This window comes from Ambystoma mexicanum, chromosome 6q, assembly GCF_040938575.1.
Source record: "Ambystoma mexicanum isolate Mex_15411 chromosome 6q, UKY_AmexF1_1, whole genome shotgun sequence".
Classification (NCBI taxonomy): Eukaryota; Metazoa; Chordata; class Amphibia; order Caudata; family Ambystomatidae; genus Ambystoma; species Ambystoma mexicanum.
The window spans coordinates 1356821459-1356836041 of NC_090937.1; the positions used below are offsets into that span (position 1 = coordinate 1356821459).

General features: G+C 43.4%; 1 protein-coding gene across 2 annotated transcripts in view; it reads right to left on the minus strand.

Annotated features, from left to right (window-relative positions):
• Positions 1 to 14583, minus strand: part of EVC2 (EvC ciliary complex subunit 2) — a 1020434-nt gene that overhangs the window by 504967 nt on the left and 500884 nt on the right. For both annotated transcript variants that reach the window (XM_069631972.1, XM_069631971.1), the window contains exon 16: positions 6281 to 6397. In XM_069631972.1, the coding sequence (XP_069488073.1) occupies positions 6281 to 6397 (117 nt within the window). The remainder of the gene's footprint in view (positions 1 to 6280; positions 6398 to 14583) is intronic.

The following is a 14583-nucleotide window of genomic DNA, read 5'->3' on the forward strand; positions in this document are numbered from 1 at the left end:
TCGTGAGGTAGTCGTGGCTGTCAACATCTTTGTTGACAAAGTGCAGTTGGATGGCGTCAATGCCCTTGTGGTAGACGACCTGGAGTGAGGCTTGGTCAACGACAATGGTGTCCTTGTCACAGATTTCAACAACAAGCCTGTTTTTTACATTGAAGGCGATGAGTGGCCACCAGACTTCGACATGGACTAAAAAGACATTGCCTCCATAGGACGATGGAAAGGGCCTTGGCTCTCCACCTCTGCCGACACCCTTTCGGCAGTGACCTTTGGTGAAGACCGGTCCTTGTGCGAGCATCTGGGCTTGTAGCCAGAGGTGTCTTTTTGCCTCTTCTTGCTGGAGGGCTGGACTTCATGTAACCTAGACCTCTTACTAGAGGTGCTTCACTGGGCTGTCCTGCTTTGCCGTCATGTTGCATGATTCCATACTGAAGCAGACTCAGAGGCCCAGCCAGCATCCTCGAGCCACGCAATGAGACACCAGTGACAATCCCTCATTGTCATGTTGGAGAATGACTGGCAGATTTTGCAGTCCTGGATGACATGGTGAGGATGAAGGCAGTAGAGGCAGTCGCTGTGGTGATCATCCACGTAGAGACTCTTCAGTCCACAGCAGGCACAGGCCTTGAACAGATTCTTCCTTGTGGGTTCCTCCATGAGGTAGGCCAAACTGTGCAGATAAAGCTTTGTCAAAGATTACCAGTGGCGGGAAGAGTCAACGGGGGTAGCACTGTCGCCGCCAATGCCGGTCTTCGAGTAGATGTCAAAAAGTATATATTTTTTGTGGAAAAGAGTTTACAATCCAAATGTAGTCATAAAAATGTTGAAAAGATGATTTGTGCGGACTCCCTGCACTGTCGTGTGGTAATAAATCTAAAGATGGCTGAGAGGGGAGGTGGTAAGGGAAATTTTGCTATTGGCTGCGAGCAGTATGAACCAACATGACTATGATGGAGCACAAAAGTGACAGAGCAGTTTAAACATAAACTGAAAACTGTCTGACGATTGCAAATATTCTCAGCATGTGAATCTATGAAAGATCCAATGCTGGAGAAGGTAGTATCCTCCTATCATCGCGGCACCTCATGCATGCGACCGGCAGGACTTCGGTGTCAGGGCAACTTGCTTTTCCTTCCGTTCAGCGGTTCAGTGCTCCTCAGGCTCTCCAACTTCCTGGACTCTGCATTACGTGCACTCTGTTTTTCCTCTGCCCACAATGTTCTTTGTGAGGTCCTGCCTCCAGGCTCCTTCTGGAAGGCAGACGTCCCCTCCTCTGCACTCCAATGCAGGCTTCTATGTTTCGCCCTCAGGCTGCCTTTCTCCTCCTCTGCCCGAGTGTTGGGTTTGTTAAGTTCCTTCCTGGAATGAGAGAGAAGACCCCATTGGTGCTGTTGTTCAGAGATGGTGTTAACAGAACTGGAGACAGAGCTAGGGATACAGGTTATGCCCACTAGAGTCTGAAAGTTGAGGGGGACCAGTCACATCTAAAAATAATTTTACAAAACTTTATTTAATAATAAATTTATGTAGTTAAAAACTGAATTAAATCATATAGTCCACAATAAAAAAACACAATACTTCACAGAAAACATAGGAATGCGTATTAGGCAGTTAATGCTAAATAATACAGATTCAGAAGAAACAGTGTACACCTTGGGAAACCTAATGTGTACCAAAATCCGTTTAGGTCAGTGTAACATATTGTTAAATCTCTGTTAATAATCCAGAGAGTTGTCTCGACATGTTTCTGTTCACAAAACACAAATAACGAACATTCTTCAGGAGGATACAGTTATGACGAAAAACCTAGTTCCTATAAATTCAATGAATGAGCCTGGGCCAGTTTCATGTAACCTTTATTGGTGCTTGTGGGGCTCGCAACTTCTATGAATCAGTTGGGGTAGGTTGAAGAATCAGTCCTGCCAATAAGGATAGGGGGCAGGTCATCAGCAGGCTCTAGGATGAATTCCAACCTTAAACCACGGTCCTCTGAGAGTGGCAAACAGGTCAGCCGAAAAAGGGTAATGTACTAATGCCAGGTATGAAGAGTTTACGACTGCCGCTCCTCGAATTAGTGGATGCGGTAGGGACGGTGCTGGCGTGCTGAGTGCCGAGGTCTGGGTTAAAGTGGCTGTCTCGTGTCACATTGAAAAGCGATAGGCAAGTCAGTCATGCCCGACTTGCCTATCGCTTTTCAGTAAACTCTTCATACCTGGCATTAGTGCGTTACCCTTTTTCGGCTGACCCGTTCGCCACTCTCAGAGGCTACAGCTCCACCACCCCCATCTGTTTGGGCCACAGCTAATCTCAATACGAGTTCTACTATACATCAAAGGGGCGCTCCCATTTAAGGAGACACAACCTTTCGTGTTGGGTGATGCCCGGCTAGTCTAATATCGCTATTCTTTACCAGGCAGACCGTGGTTTAAGGCTGGAATTCATCCTAGCCCACAGTTTTGTTAACAGAAACATGTCGAGACAACGCTCGGGATTATTAACAGAGATTTAACAATTATGTCACACTGACCTAAACAGATTTTGGTAAAGATTAGGTTTCCCAAGGTGTACACTATTTTTTTTAATCTGTATTATTTAGCGTTAACTGCCTAATACGCATTCCTATGTTTTCTGTGAAGTATTGTGTTTTTTATTGTGGACTATATGATTTAATTAAGTTTTTAACTATATCGATTTAATCTAAAATAAAGTTTTGTAAACATTTTTTTTTAGATGTGACTGGTCCCCCTCAACTTTCAGACTCTAGCGGGCATAACCTGTATCCCTAGCTCTGTCTCAAGTTTATATTTTGGCATACATCCACCCGGATTTTGACAGAGTAGACACTGCCAACCTAGTGTTGAACAGTTGTCTACCGGGTTTCCTCCTTGATATCAAAGTTAACAGAACTGGGTCAGAAACCAAGTCAGTCACCTTTTAAAAGACCCTGCACATGATGGTACTGCTCAACCGCCATATAGCCAACAAATGCTTGGGACTCCGAGGTAAAACGAGATTTAGTAATAACTTTACCTGGGGATTCTTAAAGGGGGCGGGTCACACCCGGTGAGATCCTGCTTGCCCTGTCCCCTAGCAGGTATTAAGCAGAGTGGGCTCACATCCATAGTCCTAAAGGGGCGAATTCTATGTATTCGTCACAATACGTATCATCGGTGTTAAATCTGTGTGGAGTGAAACATTGGAATGTTTTATTGTTTAAAATAAATTATGTTTAAAACCCTCCACAGCCATGCACCTTGTTCCGTGGACGCCGACCGTCTGCCCTTTATGGGGAAACTTGCTTAGCAAGCATTCGCTCATTGTGAGCACTAGGAGAGGCAATGGAAGGGTGCTGTGACAAGCGCGGTTGTAAAGACTGGCACGGGGCATCTGTCCACCTGCCCTCTATATGGCAGAGTAGAAGCACAGAGCACCACAGCCAAGATTCTCTACAGGGTAACTATGGACGAGCAATCAAGGCTTAAGCTCTCCAGCGGTAATGCAGGCTGGTTCTTAAGTACCGTGTAGACCCCAAGCCCCCACAAAGGAATGTCCACACACTATGTCATATGAGAACACAGTTCCTTATATGAATAAGGTTCAGAATATATACACAATCAATAACACACTTTGTGCTTTGGCAATACTAGCATGCTAAATATATACAATGTCTATGTGGTACCACAGTTAACTTTTGACTCCTTTAAAATGCATCAACTGCCGACAGTCTCAATGGCATACAAATCAAATAGTAAAGTGAATCAACAATAGACATAGGGAGCAAAACAAGTTGGGTTTAACAATGGCAGAATACTTTGTCCCTATCAAAGACACAGTTCTGTAGGAGGATCCACCCCACCTGGGCAACCTGTAAATAAAGTTGTTCATAAACAAGCCCAGACCATATATGTTTAAAATAGCCTTGTTTCCTTCTAAAATTGTTCTACTACCCCAATGTACTCGAGTTTAGCAGAGTTCTCAGATGGTTCGTCGACGGATCCCTCTTGAGTGGACAACCTTTAAGGCAGGAGCCATGGGTTATCGAGATTCCTCAAAGAAAAGATGAACAGTATCGTTGAGGCAGCGGCTTCGGCCTTTGCAGTGCTTGTTGACGATCGATCGTGGACGTCCTGCGAAGATGAGGCGTGCAGTGCACCTCGATGACGGGAGTTTGTTGCCACAAAGAGTAGTTGATGAAGAACGTAGGCCCGGCAGCGGGACTCGACCACGCTGGCTTTCGGATCTTTGTTGGTGTCTTTGTGGACTTCGTGTGGTGGGAAACCCACTGGAGGATTCTTCTCAGTTCCTCTGTGACCTTAACTTCCTCCGGCAAGACAAAGCGGTCAACGGTGATGCTAAGGGAGTCCTTGGTTAAAATCTTCTTAGGCAATGGTGCGTTCCGGCTCTGGTCGATCAGGTTACAGCGGTCTTCCGAACCCCGGTCAATGGTGATGCTTACTTCAATGTTTCTCGATGGACCCCATCTCCAGTCGACAGCTTTTTGGGACCTTTTGACTACCAGGGTGCCTTGATGAAGATCAGCTTCTGCACGATGTTCCCTTGTAGCTTGGGAAGAGGTCTCCTTAGCCAGGTCCTCTCTTGGATCAGTCCTTGAAGACATGACAGCTTTCAGACTGCTTCGAAGGAAAGGAGCAGCAATTCTTCTTGCTGGATAAGTAGCTTCAAGTTTCGACTTCAGATTCTGAACAAATCTGGTAAGTGAGAGGTATCCAGATATACTGTTCTGTCTCTCATTCACACTGCTGAGCCAGGTTCAGGCTGCCAATCATTCAGAAGGGCATTCAGCAGGCAGACAGCCAATCAGGCTCACAATGTGGATTGGACAAGCACCCAGCCTTTCAGCACACCACACTGCATTCATTTCGGGCAGGGCTGTCTCATTCATTGTGTCACACACCAGAAACCAGACACCCATAACATGAAATGTTTATTTTCACCCTCCATTCACCCAGGTCCCGCCCCAAGAGTGTACCCACAACATACAGTCACTGGGAAGGCTCCTGCCAGTCTGGCCTGGACTTCCCCACAATACCATATATGGAACTTCCACCCAACAGCCAGTCAGGGGAAGGGACAGAGTCAGGGCTTTGCAGGACTTTGGTAAAACAAGGTAACAGGCAATAGAAACCAAGAGGTCACAGGGGCTATCTTGCCTTCTATCAGGAATCAACTGATTCCAATGGCAGGGCCTGTGTATCCCAAAATAGAGAATACTCAGGGTGCCTGTCAAATTCAGCATGGAGCTACCACCAGCCAATACCCTGCTCTGTGGGCCACACACAGGTGCCCGAAAACATACACTACGGGTGCAGGGTCGTACCCACACCCAAGGGTGCCATAAGGGTATCCCAAGGTTCCGATCACCACAACAAAAAAAGAGGAAGAGCTGCACGTCCAGGAGTCTCACATGGACTCCTGTGCAGACAACACAGAACGCACATAATATTTGAGTACAGGACAAGGACTTGGAGGCCCTGTCCCTCAAATGCATTTCCAGCATCACAGCGGGCTCCAATGCTGGTCTGCGTACCGCTGCAACATGGTGCTGCCAATGATTAGATCTGCGGTTGAAGCACCTTGCAGCAACACACCGTGCCTACTGTTGCCTGGGTGGCATGTTCTTCATGTCAAGAAGGTATTCACGATCAGGGTATCTGCATAAAGCAACACCTCCCCTGTGCTTGGTGCACGGGACGCTTCATTACTGCCTGCTGTACCTACACCTTTGTCAGATCTTTGCCCACCAGTCTGATTCCTTTGGTTTATTTTCTGCTGTGGCATTTAGCCTAGTTCTGCTGGTCTTTCTGCTCTCTTTCCTGTACCCATTATTTCCTTTTTTTTTTTGCTCCATCTTCAAAGTTTCCTGTCTGCTCGGTTTCCAGATATCTTGCTTTCCCTGACTTCTTGCCCATTCCACACATTCGATTTCGGTCCTTGCTCTGTTTTTTTTTGCCTTTGACCCTTTCCCTGAATTCTAACCCTCTATCCCAGTGCACCTTAGCCATGCAACATTTCAGGATAAGAGATGACAGATAGGACTATCAACCTCGTAAGAAAAATCGGCTGCTTTGCCCTGCGCTTGACAATTAGAACCGACAAATAATTTCTGCACTCCTATGTAAAACTCCAGGACTGCACAAAACAAACATACTAGCATAAAAGTGTTTCATCAATAGTGGTGGTAAATTGTTACAGAAAGATATTTTAAAAGATACAAAGGTCTCATTTATATCCAACTATATTTCCATGTAACAAATAGTTTTACCTGCTTGATTTGGTCTTCAGTGATATTTTCTTCATATATACAAAGTTTATCCTCTAGAGATCTCTTCAGAACATCAATTCTTTTATCTTGGGGAAACTGTTTATTCATCTTAGGATTCTGTAGAAAAGTAACATTCATTACTCTGGGGAAGACGAACCTTGGATGTTGAACCAATTGGTATGAATATTAATTATGAAATTTGGATATTCTGCAAATAGGATCCCTCGAGAATTGCCCATGAGGCAATTACCGTAGCACTGTTTTCATACAATTTCATACAGCAAACAGATTGTGATGCAAATCTTGCTTATCCCAAAGAAACACAAAATCAATCAGATTAAGTGACAGTCGCCTCACAATTTTAACCCTAGGAAGATGAGTAGAAACACACAAACTACTAATGAGCAATAAGACCATTCTACCATGTGGGTTCGAGTTTTAAGGGTGTTGCAGTCTTTTTTTAGCTGTTTTTGACTTTCCCAAATAGTGATGCTTCCTCAATTGGTGTGTCTTATAATGTTGCCTATGTCTCTGCATTAAAACCTGTACCTCTGAGCTATGAGACCAGTGCATTTTTTTACAGCTTTTTCTGACTGCTTCCCTCCTCAATGATCTTTTGGAAGCTACCTTGGGGTTCTGTGGGGATGTGCTTTTCCAACTCCTCCATATTGTCCCACTGTGACCGAATACATATGGACATTAAGTGGGGTGGGGAGGGAATAGAAAACCTAAACCTATATGCTACGTAGGCTTCTGCCTTCTGACCAAACAAGTACATGCACTTACTTTCCTTGTCTGGTGGGTATACTGAAGGATATAGGGGCATTTGCCCTCTTACTAGCTGTAGTGACTAAAAAGTGAGGGGCAAATTGACCCCAATTGTGGTCTGTGCAGGGTGGTTTGCATTTTTTGTCCACTTTGTGGTGTACTGCTTTAGTGGAGACAGATTTAATTAAAGGGCGGTTAACTTGCATAGAACATGCCCTTTGGCATTGAGGTGTGAAGTCCAATGCAGTAGACCTATGCATGAGGTGGTTGCTTGCATTTCGGACTCAACATTCTCTTCGACGCTGGTATCACCCTCTTGCTCCCACTTCTCTTCAGAGTCTGAAATGTCAATGCGTTCCACTGCAGAGCCACAGTGAGTGTTGTGCTTCTCTGCAAATGTGTTTCTCTCGATGCAGTTTGCATCAATGAGAATTTGTCGAAGATGTAGTAGAGGGTGTTTTCTTTCCCCGGCCTTTCCTGTCCCTTTATTTCCATATGGGCCTCATTGTAACAACACTGTCTCAATTTAGTGTGTGTGAACATTCCATAGGCCTCTAAGCCGCTAGGAGTGAACAAATGATCTTGCCCCCACACTTTCCCTACTGTATGCCTTAAAGTTGGTGTGGTCAAGTCGTTCTTTAGTCCGACAATACCTTGGCTCCTAAATTGAAAGTTATACTCTGATGCGAAATTGCTTCCAACCAATGACAGGAAAAAAAAAAACTATCGGAGGATATTGACGCATGTGGAATCATGCATAGGGATAGTGTGACAAGAATGCCCCTGTCTAAGCCCTATTTTTCTAAAACATATTATACTCTGAGTGAACCACTAGATGGTGTACTATGCTAAGCATGTGAATCAATGAACGCATACATGAGGTCAACCTTCAATGTTGACTTTACGGACTAGGATTAGTGGAAAACCAGCCACACATGCAACAAAAAAAAACAGATTGTAGATCTGACTCAACCTATATTTCGGTAAACAAATGGAAAAATTGTATATGGCAAAATGGCAGTTCGAAGTGAGACAATTGCATTTAAGTAGGCATTTAAGTAGGCATAAACATGTATTTATGCAAAAATTATATTTTGATTACAAATACAAAATTGATGGAAAGCAGGCTTCACAGTTTAAGATACACAATTCACATCACATCCACGTGCGTATCCCCTGTGACAGGTTAACAACTGTGAGGAACCCAAGGGTGTCCTCACTTCTTTTCCCCTGGTATCCCCTTTTCAGGTGGCCAGGGAAAGGCCATCACTTTTGGATCCCGACCGACCAAGGGGGTGGATATGCGAGGGAGGAGTAACTGGGTGGAGGAGACTTGTGGAGTGGGGAGAGGACGTCCTTAGGTGAGACATGGTATCGCCCATTTCCCTTTCATCACAAATCATCTATCCGTCAAGTCTTTATGGGCTTTTGTCAGCCTTTTTTCTATGACTCTCCTAAAGTATTCCGCAAATTGCACCAGTATTGTACTTGGACGAAGAAGAGACACCTAGAACAGCACATCCTACTTTGTGAAAATGAACATTTATTAACCCTAGCCAAGTACTGGGATGAGGAGGACAACAAGACAAAAACAGGACTACCGCTTTGATGGTGAGCGATCTAGTCCTTTTTGGCATGAAAATACGGCGCAGGAGCTTGAAAGCTGCAATCCCGACAGAAATGAAGTCAGCTGTGGGAAAACGCCCACAAACTGATGGGTGCAGGCAGACCTCTCTGGTGTGGCGGTGTGGCAGGAGAAGCGCTCGATACCTGGGGAAAGTGCAGAGTGTATGCAGTGGGAAGCAAAAGTACAGGACGCTGGAGGCCGGTGGCAAGCCATGAGAAGGAGGCCAGTGGTACAGAGGGAAACCATTGTGCAAGTCCTGCTTCACTGAGGATGTTCTGCTGGGGGATACGAGCCACAATAAGACCACTGGGAGAAGAAGCGAGGGACCGCACAGAGATAAAAACTCATGGCATACGGAGGACCTCACAAGGAGCAGTAAAACCAACCGGTATTGGCAAGAGCAAAGGGAAAATAAGAAAGTTTAACAAGTGCATGGTGGTCAACCAAGCCAAAACACAGTGCCAGGAGCGTGTGACATCCCTACAAATAGTATGCGGTTAGTTGTGAGGGCAAGTAGGGGTTTTTGGCCACAGTCAAAATTTTACTTAGGACTTCCTGACACAGACTATCCTTAGTTTTCTTTAGGTACGGAAATCCCACCTTACCATAGGAAAAGTTAGGCCTTAATTCACCCTGCCCTTTAAGTTAATAAAACTTTATTTGAAGAACGTGAACCGGTTGTCTGTGTCTGACTCATGATGCCTTCACACAGCACTCTTGAAAACAACCTGACATCACATAAAATAGACAAAACACAGAATGTGCAAACATCACAATGTGCAAATCGCTGCCTCTGGTTGCCCTTTCATGCAACCCAGACACTGGTTAAGCTCATTACACATGTGCCCTCATTGGTAAAGAACGTCGGTAAATACAAATCAGCCATTGTTGCAAGATGTTTTAATAAAGCAAAAGATCAATATCTTCAAACAAGCAATTTGTCATCGGCCAACTCGAAATTTGGCTGTAAGGGTTTAGATTATTTTCTACCTAGCCTTCTTCTGGACAAATCCCTTTCCTTCACATAGGAATTAGAGAGTTGGGTTATGCAGAATTTGACCAGAAAACACATTTGTTAGATCTAGTATCTATCAATGTGCAAAAATATCTCGAAGACATTATTTACATATATATATCAGTAGAACAATACTAGACAAGCACCTATAAAAAAAAATTCTTGATTGTCAAAAAAGCCATTGTAAGAAAGGAGTGCCCGTAGTTTCACCTTTCGAACAGCACCAACTATCAGAAAACAAAAGCAAAGAAATAATAGAAAGCATAAGATAAATCGCCCAAAAGGGGCCAATACTAGCTAAAACATGCCAAAAATCTACCTAGGGTTAGAAGAATCAAAACACTACTTCAAACATACCTTCAAAGAAGCACCAAACTGGGTTCATAAGTCTTGAACTGTCTAAAAAATAGAACAATAGCAGTCAGGTTACTCACATGAACTGCTAACCGAAAAGAAAGCTGAAGAGCCACCATGTCCATGGGGCACAACAAGAAAATGATGGACGCACCCGCTTCACTAATTGGAGACCCCAAAACCATTGCAGGCGATACCTTTTACAACTGTAAGCTCAGCTCCAATTTCATTAAACTGATTTGAAGATGGCCTTAAGTAGCTGCTCATGAAAGATCTCCCAGCAGCTCCTAGCTCTCTGACAGGAGTTTTCTACAGGAGAAACAAGGAACCGAAGGGAAACCCTTTGGAGAATAAAACCCTGGACAAATGATGAGTAGAAGCTTCTCAGAAGTCACACAATGTTTCAATCAGCTTTACATCTATGATCAGCAGGATAAGCAGCGTGTGTACACTGGTAAGCATTTAAACAGCAAGGTTCAGGAAACAGGGATAAAAGCCGAGCGGTCACGTGGACAGCTAGAATACAGGGGATACATTTAGTAAAAAAGGAGTGTAACATTCATACATATCTCACACAACCACAAACCTAGTAGCAGGAACTTACAAAGTGCCAATTACTAAAAGGGTAGCGATGCACAGCCATCAGGATCTCTGCCATATAAATGAGAATGTCAGTTTCTTCTTTCTGGATTGCATGCACAGTGTCCCACGTTGGCGTGTAGATGCTAGAACGTTGCTTCTCCTTGCGGGCGCCATATTGGGAGGAAGCAGGCCAAGGTCTCTGCTGTCATTGTTGCCATAACAACCACTGCACCCAGCCAGTCTTGACAGTATGCCCCTTTCCAAAGAGGCAGGACCCGGTTTCCAGGGATGCAAATAGTGAAAGAAGCGCACCAAACATGGAGCAGGTACATTGCGAGCAGGTTCCCAGGTACGGTCCGATGACTCATAGCCCTGCCAATCCATCAAGTAATGAAGACGCCCCTCACAAACAATAGGAATCACATATCCCAGTGACCTCATACTCGGGACCATCAGCAATGTCAACAGGCGGAGGCCTCACAGCATGTCCCAGGAATCGGTCATCAACATGACATGTTAATTTGAAAACGTGAAAAACAGTATGACTCCAAGACAAGGAGGTGGGCAACTGAATCGTATAAGTAAGAGCACCCAACACCAAGAAGAGCCCAAAAAACTTAGGAGACAGCTTAGATGGGATCGAATGACGCAAAAGAAACTTAGAAGCCAACCAAACCTCATCACCCGGCTGGAAAATAGCCCATTGCCAATCAGCAGCCACCTCATCCCGAATCCATGAAGCAGTGTGTGCGGCCAATTCTGTCTTTCGTCCATCACAAATGTCAGCAATAAGCAATATCTGCTGCTGAAGTAGGGTATCAGATGGAACTACCACAGGAAAACTAGAAGGGTCATAACCATATGTGCAGAGAAAGGGACGGACACCAATAGCATAATGGGGTGAACGATTATAAGCAAATTCTGCCAAGCTCAAACCAATTATCTTGAGAAGAAGAGGCAAAATGATAAAGGTACATTTCCAGAGTTTGATTCAATCTCTGTCTGACCATTAGATTGTGGATGATAGCCGGAAATAAGATCCCTTCCGATTCCCAAGGTTTTGCAAAGGATGGACCAGAATCTGGAGGTGTACCAACAAAATGGATGTAGGTAGTTTAGAAAAGATAATACGCAAAAGGAGACGTGCCGTCTAAGGAGCCGATGGAACTTCAAAATGCACCCGCTTTGTAAAAAGGTCAGCAGTCACCATAATGACTATGTCCATTTGAAGCCGGAAGATCGGCAATGAAATCCATGGAAATCGAACCCCATGGACATGAGGGGAAAAGCAGACCCGACCAAATGACCCACAAGAGATCTTCTCGGAGTCTTTAACTGTAAACACACCATACATAGTCTTGAATGTCTCTATTCATTCCTGGACTCCACAAATGACGTCGTACCAACTAATGTGTCATCTTAGCCCCTCGCTGGCCCATCATAGAAGAATCATGACACATCTGCAAGACCGTAGTTTGTAACTCAGCAGTCAGGACAAGGACTTGTGCACCATGAAAAACAGTTCCTCTTCTTGAGTCAGTTGAAAGTTCTGAGCAAAGGATTGGACAGATTCATCCTGAGAGTGAGAAGCATTCCATAAATAATGTACAAAGGAAGCTACATAGAATGAAAAAAGGTGGCCTCAGGAGAAATCCTACCCCTAGCAACCAGATGTAAATCCTCTTTAGTTTGACAAGATAATGCATCCACCATTTAATTCGTCTTGCCAGGGATAACCATAAACGGGACGTTCCACAGGGAAAAGAAATAGGTCAATCTGGCCTATCGACTGTTTTGAGTCTTTGCTTGTTTTAAACACTTCTGTCCTCATTTCTACAGAAAAAGGAGAGCCCAATAGGAAATGCCATTCTTGGAATGCTCTTTTAATAACAAGAAGTTCTTCCTCCAAGCCGGTATAGTGTAGTGTAGTTCAGACGGAGATAAGGTCTTAGCCATATAGGCATACCTTCAGGACGGTTATTAATGGCCCTCAAAAATACTACAATTGGAAATGCAATGATGATTTTAGAAGATAAATTAGGCATTCGAGCCTGTAGGTTGATACTTGGAGGACAAAGTCCAGTTTTGTGGTGATTGTGACAAACATGTATTGGACCCACGCATGTTCCACCCTACAATAGTTTTTGAAGATTCTTGCGGGTTTGTTAGAATTGATTAAGCCCTCCTATGGGAGTGCCCATATAATACTTGCGGGAGACTTCAATGCACAGTGTTTGTTGTTGGCAAAGAACAAGTCAATTAAGAACTCGCGTATAGTTTCTAAAAATGGTAAATGTGTAGAATTTCTAGAGAGCTGGGGCTTGAGCATGACAAATGGGTCGATAATGGGAGACCATCAATCTCTGCCGACCTGGTCTAGAGGGAATATTTCATCAACTCTAGACTATATTTTTATGTCAGCAAGCCTCTTCCAGAGAAAGGTGTCCCTGGATCTTGAGACGGATGGAGGTAGTAACCATTCCCGCTTAGAACTAACTATTGCTGATATAACTTCCTGCCTCCCAGAGCAACAGGTGCAGCATTTGGAGAGTAGAAAGGGCAGACTGTGTCATGCTAAGTATAAAAGAGAGGGGTCTCCATTGAATACTGATGTGGAAAGTATTCTAGAGAAAGATTGGCAGATGAACTGTCAGGCAGAGACCTTTGTCAAATATATATGGGGTATTTGTCCACCAAGTATAGGGGGAGGGTCCCAGAAACAAGCACATTGCCATGTTTTTGATGAAGAAACATGGAAAAGGAAAACACTTTAATTTTTTTTTATTTAGAACCAATTGTTTTAGTTGATACGATCTACTTTTTCAATTATGACACATGATATAAACAGTCAATCCAATTCCAAATGTATAAACACTTATATCGTTATATAAGAATGTATAAAAACGTATCGCAATGAAAAGAACACAATTATAATAAAAGCACTGCAGTAACAGGCATATTAAATGAATTACCAATCATCGAGGATTAGACAGTCTTACTTTGAGAGCTTAGATTCAAGTGTAAAATAAATTTGACAGTATCGATGATCAGAGAATGTCTAGATGCATTAAAGACTTCAAACCACATTTGATCTTTAGTTAAAAGTTGTCTATCCTTAAAATGTTAAAAAGATAAAGTTTCCTTATTTCAGATAATTTTGTACATTCAGTAATAAGATGATGAATAGTTTCTGGTTTATCGTCAAGATTGCAAAATCTACAAGTAGTAGAGGTTGAGTTATCTTTGGAGTACAGGGCCATTTTAATTTTAGCAGATAATAAGTTTAGCCTAAAGTGCAGAAAGGTATTAGCATATGGTCTGTCAGGGAACATTAACATATTTAGGTATATCATTGAGGGGTTTTGTTGTAAATGCTCCAGATCTAAACGCTGCATACATTTGACATTTTTCATGTGTAAGAATCAGTCGTATTTGTATAGTATGAGTTTTGCTTTGTGTAGAAAGGTCAAAAGTAAATCAAGCAAGATATTTGCACAGTTTAAAATATCGAGGCAATCATTTTTCCATTTCGAGAGAGGGGTTGGATTCTCCTTTTCTATCGGGTTTTTTAATATAGGGAACAAGTTTCTCGAGGTGGGAGATGAAAGTACATTTTTTCTGTATAGGGAGATCATTGCCCATGAGACAACCACCTTTAAGGATAGAAGCCCAAATTCATGGCGGATAAGGGCTATCGGAATACTTAGAGGAACAGGTAGAGTAGTTTTCCAGAAAATGCTTTCAAGAAAGTCCCAATTGACAGGTGTCTTCATGATTTGAGCTCGACTATCATAAGTAATTATTGGCATGACTTTCTGTAAGTAGAACATCCTAGCAGGTAACCAAGAAAAGGCACCATATTTTTTTTGTAAGGACTTTGCTTGAATAGCTAGGAGTTTCATTCTCGCAGGATGCTTCTCTTTGTAGGGTTTGTCAAGAGAATCTGAATTAATGTTA